At 50.3% G+C, this 14,817-nt stretch overlaps 2 protein-coding genes across 9 annotated transcripts in view; one reads left to right on the forward strand and one right to left on the reverse strand.

Annotated features, from left to right (window-relative positions):
- ACACA (acetyl-CoA carboxylase alpha) overlaps positions 1-14,817 on the forward strand; it is a 149,834-nt gene that overhangs the window by 131,627 nt on the left and 3,390 nt on the right. For all 8 annotated transcript variants that reach the window (XM_065036699.1, XM_065036698.1, XM_065036703.1 and 5 more), the window contains 5 exons: positions 333-468; positions 5,577-5,754; positions 6,463-6,575; positions 13,514-13,668; positions 13,958-14,128. In XM_065036699.1, the coding sequence (XP_064892771.1) occupies positions 333-468; positions 5,577-5,754; positions 6,463-6,575; positions 13,514-13,668; positions 13,958-14,128 (753 nt within the window). The remainder of the gene's footprint in view (positions 1-332; positions 469-5,576; positions 5,755-6,462; positions 6,576-13,513; positions 13,669-13,957; positions 14,129-14,817) is intronic.
- AATF (apoptosis antagonizing transcription factor) overlaps positions 9,225-14,817 on the reverse strand; it is a 52,968-nt gene continuing 47,375 nt past the window's right edge. Inside the window, exon 13 of the mRNA XM_065036716.1 lies at positions 9,225-10,560. The gene's annotated coding sequence lies outside the window, so the exon portion shown is untranslated. The remainder of the gene's footprint in view (positions 10,561-14,817) is intronic.

Below are 14,817 nucleotides of genomic sequence, written 5' to 3' on the forward strand. Positions count from 1 at the left end.
CTCTGGCCCTGCACCGTCTCTGGGGTTTTCTCCTTTGCACATCCTTTCCTCTCTTCTTGTCCTTCACCTCTTAGAGCAGCTCTGGTACCAGCCTTTCCATGCCATCTCTATTCCTCCTCTTAGCCAAATCAGTGGGAACATTCCTGTTGATGTTGGTGACAAAAGAATTGTCCTGATTTTTCTGTGGGCAAACAGTTCCTAAGCATTTAACGCACTTTGTTGCTTGTTGTTAATTCTACAGCACAGCTCTCGTTGCATCCATTTCTCTATTTTCACACTAACTCTTGCATTAATGTGTTTCAAGGCTTACGGGTCTGTTTTCTTCCCAACAGATAATCCAGCAGGCTGGCCAGGTGTGGTTCCCTGACTCTGCCTTCAAGACCGCGCAGGCCATCAATGACTTCAACAGAGAGGGGCTGCCGCTCATGGTCTTCGCCAACTGGAGAGGCTTCTCTGGTGGCATGAAAGGTAACGGGCTGTCTGGATCCCTTCCCAAGCTGCAAGGAGCAGATCTGATAGCGAGTTCTGTTCAAAACAAGCAATGCGGTTGTGTGTCTGTATGAACCCTCGCACACCGTTATGGGAACTGGCCAGATAATCCACAGTGACAACAGGTAGTTGGGTGTTAACCCTGGTTGCTGCCAACCTGGGCTAGTTAGACACTCCTCTCAAGAAACCTCTTCTGCCTGGACAGCTTCATATCCATCAGCCTCAGCTTAAATTTGGGGCTGGATGAGCCGACATTATTGCATATCACAAACATATAGGCATATTCTGTCAAGTGGAAACATGATCTCACTGGTGATTTTTCCTGCTGTAATATTGTCCTATCAAGGACCATCTCCCAGTTGGCTCTTCTGGTGGTGCTGTTATGAACAGGTACAAAACTGCTCGCTTAATATACCAGCAGTTAGATTTTTGCGCCACATATTGGTACTTGAAATTTTGTGAAGTGCCAAGAATATGAGATTGATAATGTAAACCAAGGAAAAGATTATGGCCCCGTACCTGCATGTGGCACTTACCAAGCGCAGAAGAGAAGGTCGGGGTGCACTAAGAGGGTGAAAGCTGCTGCTCGCAGGAGCAGCAGGGTGACCGGTGCTGCCTGGCTCTGCTGCCTCCTCAGCAGGGCAGAAAGCAACACCGTTGAGTCTGCAGATGCGAAGGTGAAAGGTGGAAAATAACCTGATACCTTTCAGGACGGTTTCTGCTCCGTGTGCGCTCCCTCTGTGACTTGCTTTCCCTACCACAAAACCTAATGGGGAAGTTGTAGATGGAACTTTACCAAACATTCGTTAAATATTATTGTGCCTTATTTGTTGCAAGATCTGTCAGTGTTGCCTTTGCCCTTTGCTTGCTTCCTCAGAAACCGGGCTTAGCCTTGGAGTTGGGATGGGAAGCCCGAGGAGGAAAAGGCACCACGAGGGTGCAGATATTTCTATAGTGTATCCCCAGGCGGCAGCCGGAGCAGGAGGGAAGGACGGAGACGGTGCAGTTTGCACCTCAGTCCCTGCATTTTCCTGCATCTTGTGTGCTGGAAATCTCGAGTCGGGCCCTGCCCAGCAGCCCTGGGCCTGTCCTGACACCCTCCGCGTTCCTCAGGGACTTGTTTGCAGTTTGGGTTTCAGCGTTGGCCGCGGATTATGCAGGGAGGGAAAATAAACAATTATGCCACCCCTCAGTGCACACAAACACACTGCCAGGAGCCGGCTGCACTGTGGGTAAAATGACTCCAAAATTGTGTGTAATGAGTAGGAAAAGATTAGAGACAGCTCTTGCTATGCTGAAAATTGACATTAGCGGAGGGGGGAAAAAAAGAGAGGGGGAAGAAAAAACCCTCTTTACTAGTCGGCCTAGGAGGTCTGATTCAAGCCGTAAAATAAATAAATAAACATCATAAATAAAGGCGTATCACAATGGTATTGGTGGTTTCCCCAATGAGCTCTGGCTGGCTGGAAGGCTATTCAGCATAATGCAAAATTAAATTATAAAAACTGGCTTGAATATTTAGATGGAGGAGCCATTTGGAAGTGGTTTATTTAGGCGAACCGGCAGTGACCCACAACGGGGAGACATCAAGCGTGAAATTTCCTAGAAATTAGCACCAGGGTCTTGGACTCGGAATGAATAGTTTGATAGCATGCAAATCCCCGCGACATTAAACCGCCGCGCCGCTTGTGCTACAGGGTCACTCGCAGTTGGTTTTTCGTGTTTTACTTACTATTTTTTCCTGGGACAGGTTATAAATAACAATAAAAGAAAAAAAAATTAGCGGAATGAAAGGCTGTTTTAAATCTCTGATTACCTGGTGCTGAACGGCAGCGCTGCTGGTGTGTGACGGGTTTACGAGGGACATTCCGCGTCCGCAGCCGCTCTGCGCCTGGCGCTGCCTCCGGGTCCTGGCTGGTAATCCAGCCAAGCCGCTGAGATCCGTTCCAGCTCCGGAGGGTCGGGGCACGCTGCCCGGCACGGTGGGACTGCGCAAAGCTGTCTGCAGCCTTTCGAACGCGCTCGATGCATCCGCGTGCCAATATTTACACATGCGGTGTAACGAGAGCAGCTTCCAGCAGCTTTTACAGCTGTGTGTAGCTGGTGCTGCAAACACCGCCTGCCCTGCTGAGTAACCAGCACCGCTGCTCTTCCGAAGCACTTCTGCAGTGTTTCTGTCTGGCAACTGGCTTCTTACGCTGAGGTTTATATTAATACAGGAATTAAATTTGGCCTGGAAATATAATATTTGATTTTTCCAGTCTCAACGTGAGCAACGTCTTTGCAGGAGCCGTTGTGCAAGCAGCCTGCTCTTCGGATGTGTGCGTGCTGCTCTTTGCTGCACGGGCGATGGTGGAGGCAACCGGGTTTCGTTTAGAAGAGCGTGTTGTTGCAGCAATAGCGGTTTGCGCAGCCTGCCCAGGCAGCTCCATCCAGAGCAGTGGGCAGCACGGACACCCGGCAGCGTTCCCACCCGCACCCATGCCCTTCGCTGCCCTGTTTGCCTTTGTGAGAGTGGAGAATGCAGCAGAACAGCAAATAAGAGGCAACAGTCACAGCACGGCAAATGTTTCACGGTTTCACACCCAAATGTGATGTTACCGTGAATGAGGAGGTTGTGTTGTGCTGGGTGGGCGCAGGGACCGCAGGCAGGTGTCCTGGGCTGTCTTTGCAGTGTTTTTCATCAACTCTACTTATATTTTACCTCTTATCAACACACATTCTTTAAGAGCCCCCACTTTGCTGAAATGGTAAATGGAAAAGGTGAGATGGCAGGAGGAAAAACCTCACAGAAGAACAGGAACCCTTGTATGGCACCGTGGGGACCCCGCGCTGGTGACAGTCGGGTTCGGTGTCTCTCTCTCATTTGGGCGAAACTCGGTCTCCGTTAGTGGAAGCAGTTATGGTAGGAGAAGGGGAGATCCTCAGCAGCAGAGTTCGTGGCCAGATGTGCAAGTATTGAGGTGTATCGGCAGCCCAGGGGTGCAGCAGCAGGTTCCAACCTCCATGAAGTTCTGAGCCTGCACGGGAAGCAGCAGCTGATGTAAATCCTCACGTAAAACCTTAAACTGAGGCTGTGGGGACGTGCCAGGAAAATGAGCCGCTGTATCGCAGGATCCCAGAAGCTCTAAGTGTGGACGGAACCGCGGGGCGGTGAAGCTCATGGCACAGGAAACAGCGTTTCGCTCCGTTCCTCTGTTCTTCCTCTCCCTGTCTTGTTCAAACAAGTAGCGCTTTTATTTCTTCCTACACTTAACCTGAGTAAAATATACACCCTTGGCAGGGTGAAAAATGTATTGCTAATTACGCAATTATTTTATTATGTAGCACTAGTATAAAATGTCTAGTAAAGAATTAATTCAGTTAAAATAATTTGAATCAAGCAATTATTTTCTTAACACTGGAATTAGCTGAAAGTACTTCAAGTGGTTTATTACTAGCACTACATAATAAAATAATTGTATAATTAGGAATAAATTTGTCACCCCTTTTGAGGTCTTCTTCTTTGCCCAGGACACAAAGGAGGAGGTTGGAGTTTTTGGTTCTCCGTCTCCAATGTCTCTTCCAGAATTGATGTTTAGTTGCAATTAGAGGAAACAAATTGTTCTTCTCTCCATCCATCAGCATTTGACATTTCGTAAAGAACGTGGAGCTCTTTCTCTTTGGTACTTGGACAGTGACCTTGCAAGTGAACTGGAGACATCACATAAGTGCCTGTGGTGCAAATATATCTATATCTGTGTGTATATCTATATACACACACAGGCACCCTTCATGTACACCTCTCTCACTTGCTCTGTATACGTTGGTGTGTGCATTTCCCAAAGAGTTCGGTGCTTAACTATGTCCATGGTAACGCTTAACGTTAAAGGGGGAGTTAAACGACAAGGGGACCTTGGCTGGAGTCTCTTTCTTCCGCAGAAATGATGGTTTTTCAAGCGATATCAGGATTGTAGCTGAATGAAAGTGTCTCAGGGTTTTAAGACTGTTGGTGAAGGGCAGCACGTGGGTGTCTGTGCACTGCGCTGGTATTTCAGTGACCAGAGAAACTCGGGGAAACGGGGAGGCACTCAGCAAAGAACAGAAATGATGGAGGGCATTGAAAATACTGCCCTGGGAGACATGAGAAATGAATAGTTATAGAGGGTCTGAGCAAAACCAAACCCAACCCCGGAGAAACACACGGCTCTTTAGAGCAGGCCCGGAGGAGCGGGGAGATCTCGTAGGGTGATACAGGGAGCAGTAACAGGAAATTAATGGGGATGGGGAAGGAGGGGAAATTTGGCTGAATACTGAGAAAAAATTCATCTGTTTGGCTGTGGAAAGGGCCCTAAAGAAGCAGGAGATTTATTGTTTGGGATTTCTAAACAAAAGCTTTGAAAAGCACTGCGAAAGAAACGTAGGACACAGTCTTGTGTGAACAAAGAGATGGACTAGATGATCCTAATAAGTATTTTTCATTTCTTGTGTATCTGGTTTGATACTTCTATATATAATTATATGTAACAAAATATATATATTCAAGGGTGCCTGTTTCCATTATAAACTATATCCATTATAAACTATATCATCTCATATAAATTCTTTCGCCTTCCTTTTTTCTCTTTTATTCAAATCACCTTTGGGACTGATATGTACTGTCTTTACACAGCGGAGCTGTTCTTATTCATTTTGAGCAAAATACCTTAAACAAATTTTAATGCAAGACGAGAAGAATGCTGTTTCACATCCGAACCCTTCCCACACACTCATTTTTATGAAGATACGCAAAAGCTCTGCTTCGTTAGGTGCGCCACGCAGGTTATTGAATCATGATGCAGGTCCAGGGGAGCGGGTTGGAAATGGGGGAGCTGTGCTGGGGTTTAGACCAGAAACACCAGCCCCGAGCTGCGAGTGGAGGCTCCGGGAGCTGAGGGACCGATGTGGGAACATCCCGTCTCAGCCCCTCTGGCCCAGAGCTCGCAGTCCGGTAGCAGGACGTGCGTAGAAGAGCTGAATGACTGTCCGTGTCCCCCGGTTTGGCCACGTGCGGCGGGGCTGGAGCGCTGACGTGCTGCGGCTTCAGGTGCCGTGTCCTTTTTCCCCAGACATGTACGACCAGGTGCTGAAGTTCGGTGCCTACATTGTGGATGGTCTGCGGGAATATCGGCAGCCTGTGCTGATCTACATCCCACCGCAGGCGGAGCTCAGAGGGGGATCCTGGGCTGTGATCGACCCCACCATCAACCCTCGGCACATGGAGATGTACGCGGACCGCGAGAGCAGGTACGGCCGCGTTCTCCTCCCTCACAACCATCGTTGCCCGGCCCGGTGGGGAGCAATCGGTTCAGTTTGTCACCAAACGTGGCTGCTGACCCCTTCCGGTTGTAACCTGTCTGAGAGGAGCTTGCTGGGCAGCGATCACAGGGTAATTCGGGTTGTCTCCTGACTCAGACTTAGGTGGGTAAGTTCTGTAGCTGGTGTGCGCAGCCTCTCTGGAGGTTCATCACCGACATTCACAAAGCACGGTGAGATGTTGATGCTCTAGGATTTTCTTTCACCATAAGACTGAAGTGGTTTAATTTACCAACCCAGGATCCAAACCACATGCTCCTCTGTCTTTGACCCGGGCAGTGGGCAGATCTCTAATGAAAATGGCTGGTTAATGGGTTGTTTTGTACAGCTTACCTGCCTTTTGAAAGAGCTTGCAGGTCACAGCTTTAAAGCGGCTGCTGAGCGCGTTGCTTGTCCCGGCTGCACTAGATCCTGTTGGACAGACGCGTTTCTGTGAAGCCTGATGTGCATTCATGGAGTGGGATGAATAATAGCTAAGATTCTTTCTTGTTCTCTCTCTTTGTTTTGTCTCCCTCCTCCCTTTCTCTTCTTCGTTTTTTAACATACTTTCTAGATGACATTGAACCATTCCATTTTGTGTTTCCCCTTGTCCGACGACCTGAAAGTGCCTTTCTTTTCTCTTTTCCCATGGCTGAGCAGAGGAGGAATCCTGGAGCCAGAGGGGACGGTAGAGATCAAGTTCCGCAGGAAGGATCTGGTGAAGACGATGAGGCGAGTGGACCCGGTGTACACGCGGCTGGCGGAGCGCCTGGGTACGTGTGCTGGGCTCAGCGTGTTTGGGGGCTCCAAGGGGGCACTGGGGCATTTCATCACATTCATGGGAATTTGTATTTACTGTCTTTTAGCGAGAGGAAAACCAGATGAGACAAGCTGCATGTGTGTACATATGAGAGGTGATATTCAAGTGTGTTTAGCGTACATAGGGTGTGCGTAATGTAGTGACTTTTGGAACCTATTTCTTTGTTTTTATTGAATGGGTCGTAGAACAGACACTACAGACGCTCGAGTCTGGTTTCCATCTCAGCAACTGCGCAGCTCGCTAAAAGCTCGTGGGCCAACTCAGATTTGGTCAAAGACATTTTGGGCTGCTCGACGATCACTGTGTGTGAGGTGGTTTTGGGTAATGGTACCTGTGTGCTCTTCAGTTTGAAGGAAATGCAGGATACTCTTCCCCTCCTCGGGCAGGCGGGTGGTCTGCGGTGCGGGGGCCGCACGTCGCTGCCCGTGTTGTGTTATTACCGCGCTTCAAGTGATCCCAGCGCCCGGTACACACCCAGCAACCCAAAGTACAGGGTGTTCAGCAAAACGCACTTAATATCAGATATGGACTCTCTCAGGGGAATAGACTCTTGAAATAGTTCTTACTAGCCCTTACTATAAGAGTATAATCTTACAGAGCCTCTTTTTACCTCCAAAATTGACTACATTTCAGTCGTGGAAGAAGCGCAGTGTGTGGGTATGGCTTGAATTTATAAAGCCTTTTGGGATCCTTCAGGAGGAAAAGTGTTCTGCAAATGACTGATAAATCGTGGCTATTGCTGCAGTTACATTTTATTATTTGGCTTTATTTTAATTTATGGCAGTGCAACAATTTATATACAAAGCAACCACTCTGATATGCCTTGGGAAGAGAATAATAATTGTGAAGGGTGTTTAGAATCAGAGGGTGTGCTGAACGCTGCGTCCTCAGTGATGTCTTTAGTAGCATCAAAGGCACTTTCTCGCTTTCTTAATGACAATGTTTTGATGCTCTCTTTGTTTTCTCTCACTGTGCCCACGGCTTTCTGGGCAAGAAGCAGGTTAGGAGGGGTTTGAGTTTTGCAGAGCAGCGCAAGGAGCGGTTTTAGCCGGGTTCAGACCTCGCTCATGCTCACGGTGCGTTGCTGCGTGAGGAGCAGACGCAGACACCCAGTGGGTGGATGTGCTGTCCTGTCTGCCTCGCTCTGCCGGGCTTAAAAACCAGTTTAACGTTTGCAGTTGCAGCAGGGAGGTTCTTGTGTTGGGTGTCCGCTCCCCCGTGTCCGACACTGGGGAGCTGCCTCCCCGGTGCGAGTCCCGGGGGAAGGACAAATCAGATGTGTGGTTAGAGAAGGCAAACACGCGGAGCCGCCAGCTCGGGGCCGTGCAGATAAATGGCATTACGGCAGGAGCGCCATTTCTGAGAGCGTTTACCTTCACCCCACCGTAAAAAGCGCCGGCTCTGTCAACGAACAAACCAACCTACAAAGAACCGGAGGGTTCTGTGTGTTGAGCGCCAGATGAATCCTTCCCCAGGAGCAGCGTCACGGGCTGTGCACAAAGGGGCTGCTGGCGTGTGTAAATCCCGACACGGTGGAAGATCAGGGCGAGCAGAGCAGCTGTTGGCCCCTGCAGAGGGTCTGTCACCCGGGGGGTGGGTGGCACACCTGCAGAGCCCCCGTGAATCACACCGGTGAGACTGCACCAGCGTCCCTGCAAAAAATACAGGGAGAAAGACGGGATACTGTTTTCTGTCTCAAAAAGGCAACGCGTGCCATGTGAGGAGGCAGGAGCCTGAGCAGGGGTGTTTCCCCCCTCTTCCTCTACAGGGTAATTACTCCCAGCAAACTCCATACACTTTAATTAAAATGACTGCAACACAAGAGCAAGTCACTTACAACTGTACGTACAGAGAGCTCTAAAAGCTTCAGTCACTGATAAGCATCTCGCTTAGATGGCTGGTAATTGCTCCCAACATCGGGCGATCATTGCTGTTGTTTTGCCGCTAATTCCATGCCATAGCAGGAAAGCCGAGATTGCAGGACACGGTGAATTGCATAATTTTTTCTTTTTTTTTTTTTTTTTTCTGGTTTTCTTTCTGGCCAATTTAAAATTTGTCAAAGTCGGTCTTCTTCTGGATCACTGCCCTTTGATATTTCGCGCACTCCATTTGCCACAAACAAGCCGCAGGGCCGCAGTTCATGCTGACTCCAGCAGAAGCAGAGAAAGCTCCATTTATCTTACACTGCCTGCTGAATTCTTACTCATTAGCTGGGGGTTCACTGCCTCTCTTTAACCCCTGCGTGGCCGCCGTCCCTCCCGCGCTGCGCCATCGGGAGATGCTCCCCGAGGTGGGGACGGGGCGAGCGGCTCCGCAGACGCCGGGCTCGGCCGGGCAGCGCGGGAGCAGAGAAGGGCTGGCACGTATTGAATAATTTGACATAAATCTGCTCATTATCAATTCTCCAGCACCGTCGCTGAGATGTTTATTAGCCCCGTGTTTTATTAAAGTGTCACTCAGAGCTGGGCTGCTCCAAAGCTGCGAAGGGAAGGGAAGGGAGGACGGTCCTTGTCCCGCAGGAGCTGATTCCACCCCAGAAGGTGCGGGAGAACCGCGACTGTCGGACGCGGGAGCGTTCACGCTGCAGTTAAAGATACGGCAGTTCAATTGTGTTTTGTTTATTTATTACAATGTAGGAGTGGAATAGAAATCAGCTTTGTCACGCACATTCTGGGCACGTAACGTGTCAGGTGGACAGTGGGACGTACGCAAAGATTTGGTGCAATATGAATGAATGGAACGGCAAAATGGCTCCAGTTAGAGCGGCACTGGCCATCGCATTTTCACGTTTCTCCTATCAGGTATTTATCTCGTGGTAAAAAGGAAGAATCTGTTCATCACCTGATGTGTGTTGTCATAGTGTGAATGTCCTCTTCAGCTGATCCTAGGGGATAGATGCCCCACTTTAATTTTATTAGAACCGATGTGCCAATTTTGCGTTGTCCAAGGTGCGGTGGGGGTCCCGGGGTCCAGCCGCACTGAATCCAGAACTCGGAAAGTCAGACTGCAGCTCTGGAGTCTACTCATTACTTCCGAGGGGGGTTGGTTGGTTGGTTGTTCAGTGTTGTAATTAGTCAGAATGCCGGTTGTGTTCTTGGGCAATAACTAAGGAAAGCGCTGCTGCTGCGGTTCCGTCTCTTGAAGTCTCGGACAAACGCGGCCAGCGCCGTCGTAACTTTGTCTTTTTTGGGCGACGCTGATTTCCAGTAACTGTGTGAGTGCTGCTGCATTTAAATTGATGTTAATTCACAATCATGAGTCTAGAAGAGCAAATACTGGTTTCTGTCGGCTCCTTGACAGTTGGCATCGTGGATATCCCGGGCGTTACGTCCTGGCCACACTTTGCCAACCTGAGGGCTCGGGAGCCAAGAGCCGCAGAGCCCCGGCTGGACCATCACGGAGCATCGCGTGGGGCCGCTGGACGAGATTTCAAGCCCGTGTCACGAGCGTGTGTGACCTTCACTGCGACTTCATATTGCGCCTTTATAACATAAATCCTGCTGAATATTTAGTGAAGCAATTACAAGCAGTCTCATTTAAAGAAACAAGTGACGGTGCCCGTCTCTGCAGGGACGTGAGCGGCTCCCAGTGACCTTCCCTGTCCCCCCAGCCGGTGTGGACGCGGGGCCAGGGCAGACCCGACGCTCAGCGTTCCTGAGCTGCACTGAGGTCTTGGCTGGCAGGAGCTTTTTTAAAGGCAGGGAAGGTGAGACTCAGGTAGGAGGATTCTTGTAGGTGTGGAAATTAGTTGGGACGGTGATAACCGGGCTTAAAATGGACATGTAATTACGGCATCGGGTGCAGAGTAGCTGCTGTACTTGAGTTTCCTAAGGACCCGTCCAGCACAGTCCGCAATGCGATTTAAGTGCTTTGCTGAAAAGAACGGCTGCGAGCAGATGATGATAAACTGAGCTTAACGTCAGTCTTTTTGGTGTTACCTGGGAAAAAAAAATCCCCAAATTTGCCTATAGTAATTGTAACATCAAGATAATCTTATAGCGACAATTTATATGGTACAAGTCATCTTTGAAAGTCGTAGGTGCGGGATAATTTGCCCAAGATGGATGCGAGCGGCCCAGGGCTGGAGCCGGCGGCTGTGCCCGGCCTGGTTGGGCCAGGACCGCGATCCCGGGTTTGCCCAGGTCTGTGTTTGAGGAAGAGGCAACAAAATGGGCAAGTGACAGCCTGGCCATGCTGAGGTTTCACCCCAAGGCCGAGCAAGCAGATCCCACCTTGTATCAGCTTAGAAACCATAAACCATCACATTGATTCAGAAGCCGCCTGGCTTTCTGCAGTCAGAGGGAACCTACACTAACATTTCTTGAAGTCATTTTGTCTAACCTGTTACACTGGTCATATTTAAAAGAAGCACTTTGCTACTAAATGTTACGGGAAGCCGTGATTCTGCCGAGCGGTTCCATCCGCGGGAGGGTTGGTAAGGGCTGCTCGGGCGCTGCCAGCGCGGCCGTGGGACGTTCGCGCCCGGGGCCGGCGCCGCCTGCCCGGAGGGGATTGAATGGGACACAAATGACAACAGCTGAGGTGTTGCTTTCCCTGCCACGGTGCTTTCCCTTAACTTCTGGAGAGGAGTGTAAATTGGTGTCCAGTATCGGAGTGCTTCACAGGAGAGGGCTCTGCGGGGGTTTACTGTGGCTGCGCTTCCATGTGTTCATTAGGGAGGATGGTGACCGAAGCCGTCCCAGAGTTTTTGGCGTTTATTGGCACGTGCCGGGGCACGGGGCCCCCCCCGAGGTCTGGGGGCATCACAGGCTGTGGGACGTGGACCAAGGTTTGTGCCCCCGAAAGCCTGTGGCAGCCAGATGGGGAGGCTGGTGTCACTGCGGGTATGGGGACAACAGGACAGGGACAATGTGACGGGGACACCGGGACAGGGACAATGGGACAGGGACAGTGGAACAGGTGGCACCACAGGGCAGCTGCTTCCAGGAGCATTTCACGTTAAACACTTCTGTTTGATTTAAACTGGGTCTTGTTGGTATAACAGGTGTGTTTGTTTGGAGGGTTTAACGAAGGATGTTTATAGGGTGTGGGCGTTTTGGCAAGTGTCCCTTCCCGCGCAGGGACCCTGGATGGTGCTTTTTGAGCTCAGCAATGAGTCGGGATGAAGGGGCCACTTTCCGGCGCTCTGCCGGGTCGGGGGGGTCGCACACGGTCCTTCTCCCTTTACATCGTCGTCCGCTCCCACCTGCGCGCCCGCCCGCATCCCGAACCGCTGCGCTCGGCGTTCGCGGCGTAACGCGGCCGGTTCAGGGAGACGCTTCCTTTGTTTCTCTATTGATTAGTAGCCGATCCATACCTAGAGGTCTATAATGTTCCTATGATTTAAACTTGAACAGTTTCATTAACTGTCAAGTACCTTTAGAGCAAAGGAATCCCATATTTTAAGTCCCTCTCCGTGCCAGTGTAAGATTTGTGGAAGGCGAATTCTTTTGCCGAGAAATAAATAAAGAAAGCTTTCTGAAAAACCCCGAGGCCTCAAGATCTGACTGGGAAAGAAAGAAAACCATTCCAAGATATTTAATTGTACAGGGGGCTTACAGGATTGATCGAGAGCTTAGCTTTTTACAATAGTCCAGTGAATAAGAAATGCTCCTGACAAACGATCGATGATGGGATAATCACTCTTTATCCCCCCTCCTCATTGTTACCTTCTTTCTTCCAGGAGAACAGGGTTCAGAAGTCAAAAATCTTTATAGACGCTGCTTTTAAATTAAGCAGAAAATAGACATTGACATATTTGTTAATCTCACCTAAATCATTGCTGGGCCCGGCCGGGTTGGCCGCGCTCCGCGGCGCCGCAGCACGAGCGCAGGCGCTGCCGCTGCAACGGGGGCTCAACGTGGAGACATACAGAGAATCTTTTATTCTGAAGGTTCCAAGAGTAGCTTCTCTTAATTAAAACCTTCTTACTAGCGTTCGAAATGTTAGGTGACATTTATAACGGTGGGCACGTGAAACCATTCCTCCCCTGGGACGACTGGCTGTGTGGCCGGTCTGCGCCTTGGACACCATGGGTAATGGGCCCATGTAAGGACCAGCGGGCGCTGGGCTGGGACACAGCGGGAGGTGAAAAACCAGCACAATTCAGCAGAATATCCATTTGCACGTGGTCTGTCTCAAATCGCAATCTGTGCTTAAACTGGACCAAGATGGGCTCTAAACACTCAGCCCTGCACGGGGACCCAACTGGTCCGTGCTGGTGCGTCACCAACCAGCACAGAACTGGTGTCAATTACAGCGGGTTCAGGGGAGAGTTGTGCTTACAGATCTGGACTTTTGTGTGAGCTCAAGATAAATTAAGTAAATAAATTACGAACTCCATAGGACGTGATCTAGACACAGCTTTGTGCCCGCCATGGTGGTCCATGGTTGAGACCGACCGCGTGCCCATCACTGTGCGCCGCACGCGGGCGGTTTGGGCGCCTCTGGTGCGGTTTGTGTTTTCCGTGGCGAGGCAGCGGCTCCCGCTGCTGCTGGCAGGAAAACCGCAAAGCGTGCCGCTGGTTTCACCTTGTCCGTGTTTCTCGCTAAATGAGCTGCGTGTTGGGACGTTATTCTTTTTTAGAAGTCCAGAAAATGTCAATTGATGGCTCAGCTCATTGGCATTTAAATGGAACAGAGTTTCCATGGTGAAAGCTCCTTCCAAGCTCTTGCCTGAACATCGGTGGCAGGAAGTGTGGGCTGGAACACATAGACTTGACTCAAGGCTCAGCTCGTCGTTGCTGGGAGCTGCTGCTCTAGCGCTTCCCGTGGCAAACGCAGTTTGGGTTTCGCTGTCGGCGGGAACAGGAGCCATCTCCGCTCTCCAGAGCTGCCGCCGTCCCCATCCCCGTCCCCGTGTGACCGTCCTGACGCGTGTGCCGGTTGCAGGGACCCCCGAGCTGAGCCCGGCCGAGCGCAAGGAGCTGGAGGCCAAGCTGAAGGAGCGGGAGGAGTTCCTGAGCCCCATCTACCACCAGGTTGCCATGCAGTTCGCCGACCTGCACGACACGCCCGGGCGGATGCAGGAGAAAGGAGCCATAACCGTGAGTGTCACCCGGGGGCACTGCGGGAGGGTCCGACACGGGGGACGCGGCAGCGGCCGGTGGGACCAGCTGCGATCAACCTCTTGCCACGGGGACGAACCCTCTCCGTGTGCCGCCCGCTTTCCGGTCCCAGAACACGAACAACTCGTGTTTGCCGGCACTTTTACCCAACGTGTCTGTTTTGACCCCACATTTCCAAGGCTTCACCGGGCAGGGCTGCGGTTTGAACCCCGGACTCAGGAACGTTGTCCCTCATTCATTTCTCCTCCTCTAATTACATCTCGGGCAGGACATTCTAGACTGGAAAACTTCCCGCACCTTCTTCTACTGGAGATTAAGGCGACTTCTTCTGGAAGATGTGGTCAAGAGGAAGATCCACGCCGCCAACCCCGAGCTGACGGACGGGCAGATCCAGGCCATGCTGAGACGCTGGTTTGTGGAAGTCGAGGGGACCGTGAAGGTAAATAAAACCAGTTTCACCAGGTCTGGCCTGGGCTCACATTGAGCAAAGGTCTCCCCAGGTGGAGTTTGGTCTCTGGTTTTAACTGTAATGGCCAAAAACATTCTAAGTGATGAAAGAGAACTTCTGGGGAAGGTTCCAGCTCAGGCGTTATTTTATGGGGACCCTTTTTATAGCAGGTTAGAAGAGCAAAATAGGGTGGTATTTTTTTTCCCAAGCATGTAGCACCATTGATGCGAAAATCTGAGCATCTTACAAAGCCGAACAGGTCGCTCAGCACAGCGAGGCGTTATTTTGCATTTGATTGGTTTGTTTTATTTTATTTTAATCTATTTTTTTTTTACGTTTTGTTTTATTCTATTTTATTTCATTCTATTTTTAAAGTCACAAACACTCGGGGGTTCCAGGAAAGGGGGAACGTTCTCTGGAGGGCAAGCAGCCTTTCCAAGGTAGTGTCTGAGCGTCTTTAAAAGCGGGCATCTCGTTAGCTAATACATTACACCAATCAAGGAGAGTTATCTTAAGCCACAATTAATCTGCTCCCTGGCATATGTTGATAGGAGAGCATCATGCTGTTTCTTAATTAAAAGCAAACGGATTAAAAATGATTAATAAGAGTATTAAATATTCTCCTAAACGAAAAGCGTTGGGATTCTCGGTAAATCTGGTTTTTCGCGGCTCTGCAGCTG

The sequence above is a fragment of the Columba livia genome, chromosome 20 (assembly GCF_036013475.1).
Source record: "Columba livia isolate bColLiv1 breed racing homer chromosome 20, bColLiv1.pat.W.v2, whole genome shotgun sequence".
NCBI classification, from domain to species: Eukaryota; Metazoa; Chordata; class Aves; order Columbiformes; family Columbidae; genus Columba; species Columba livia.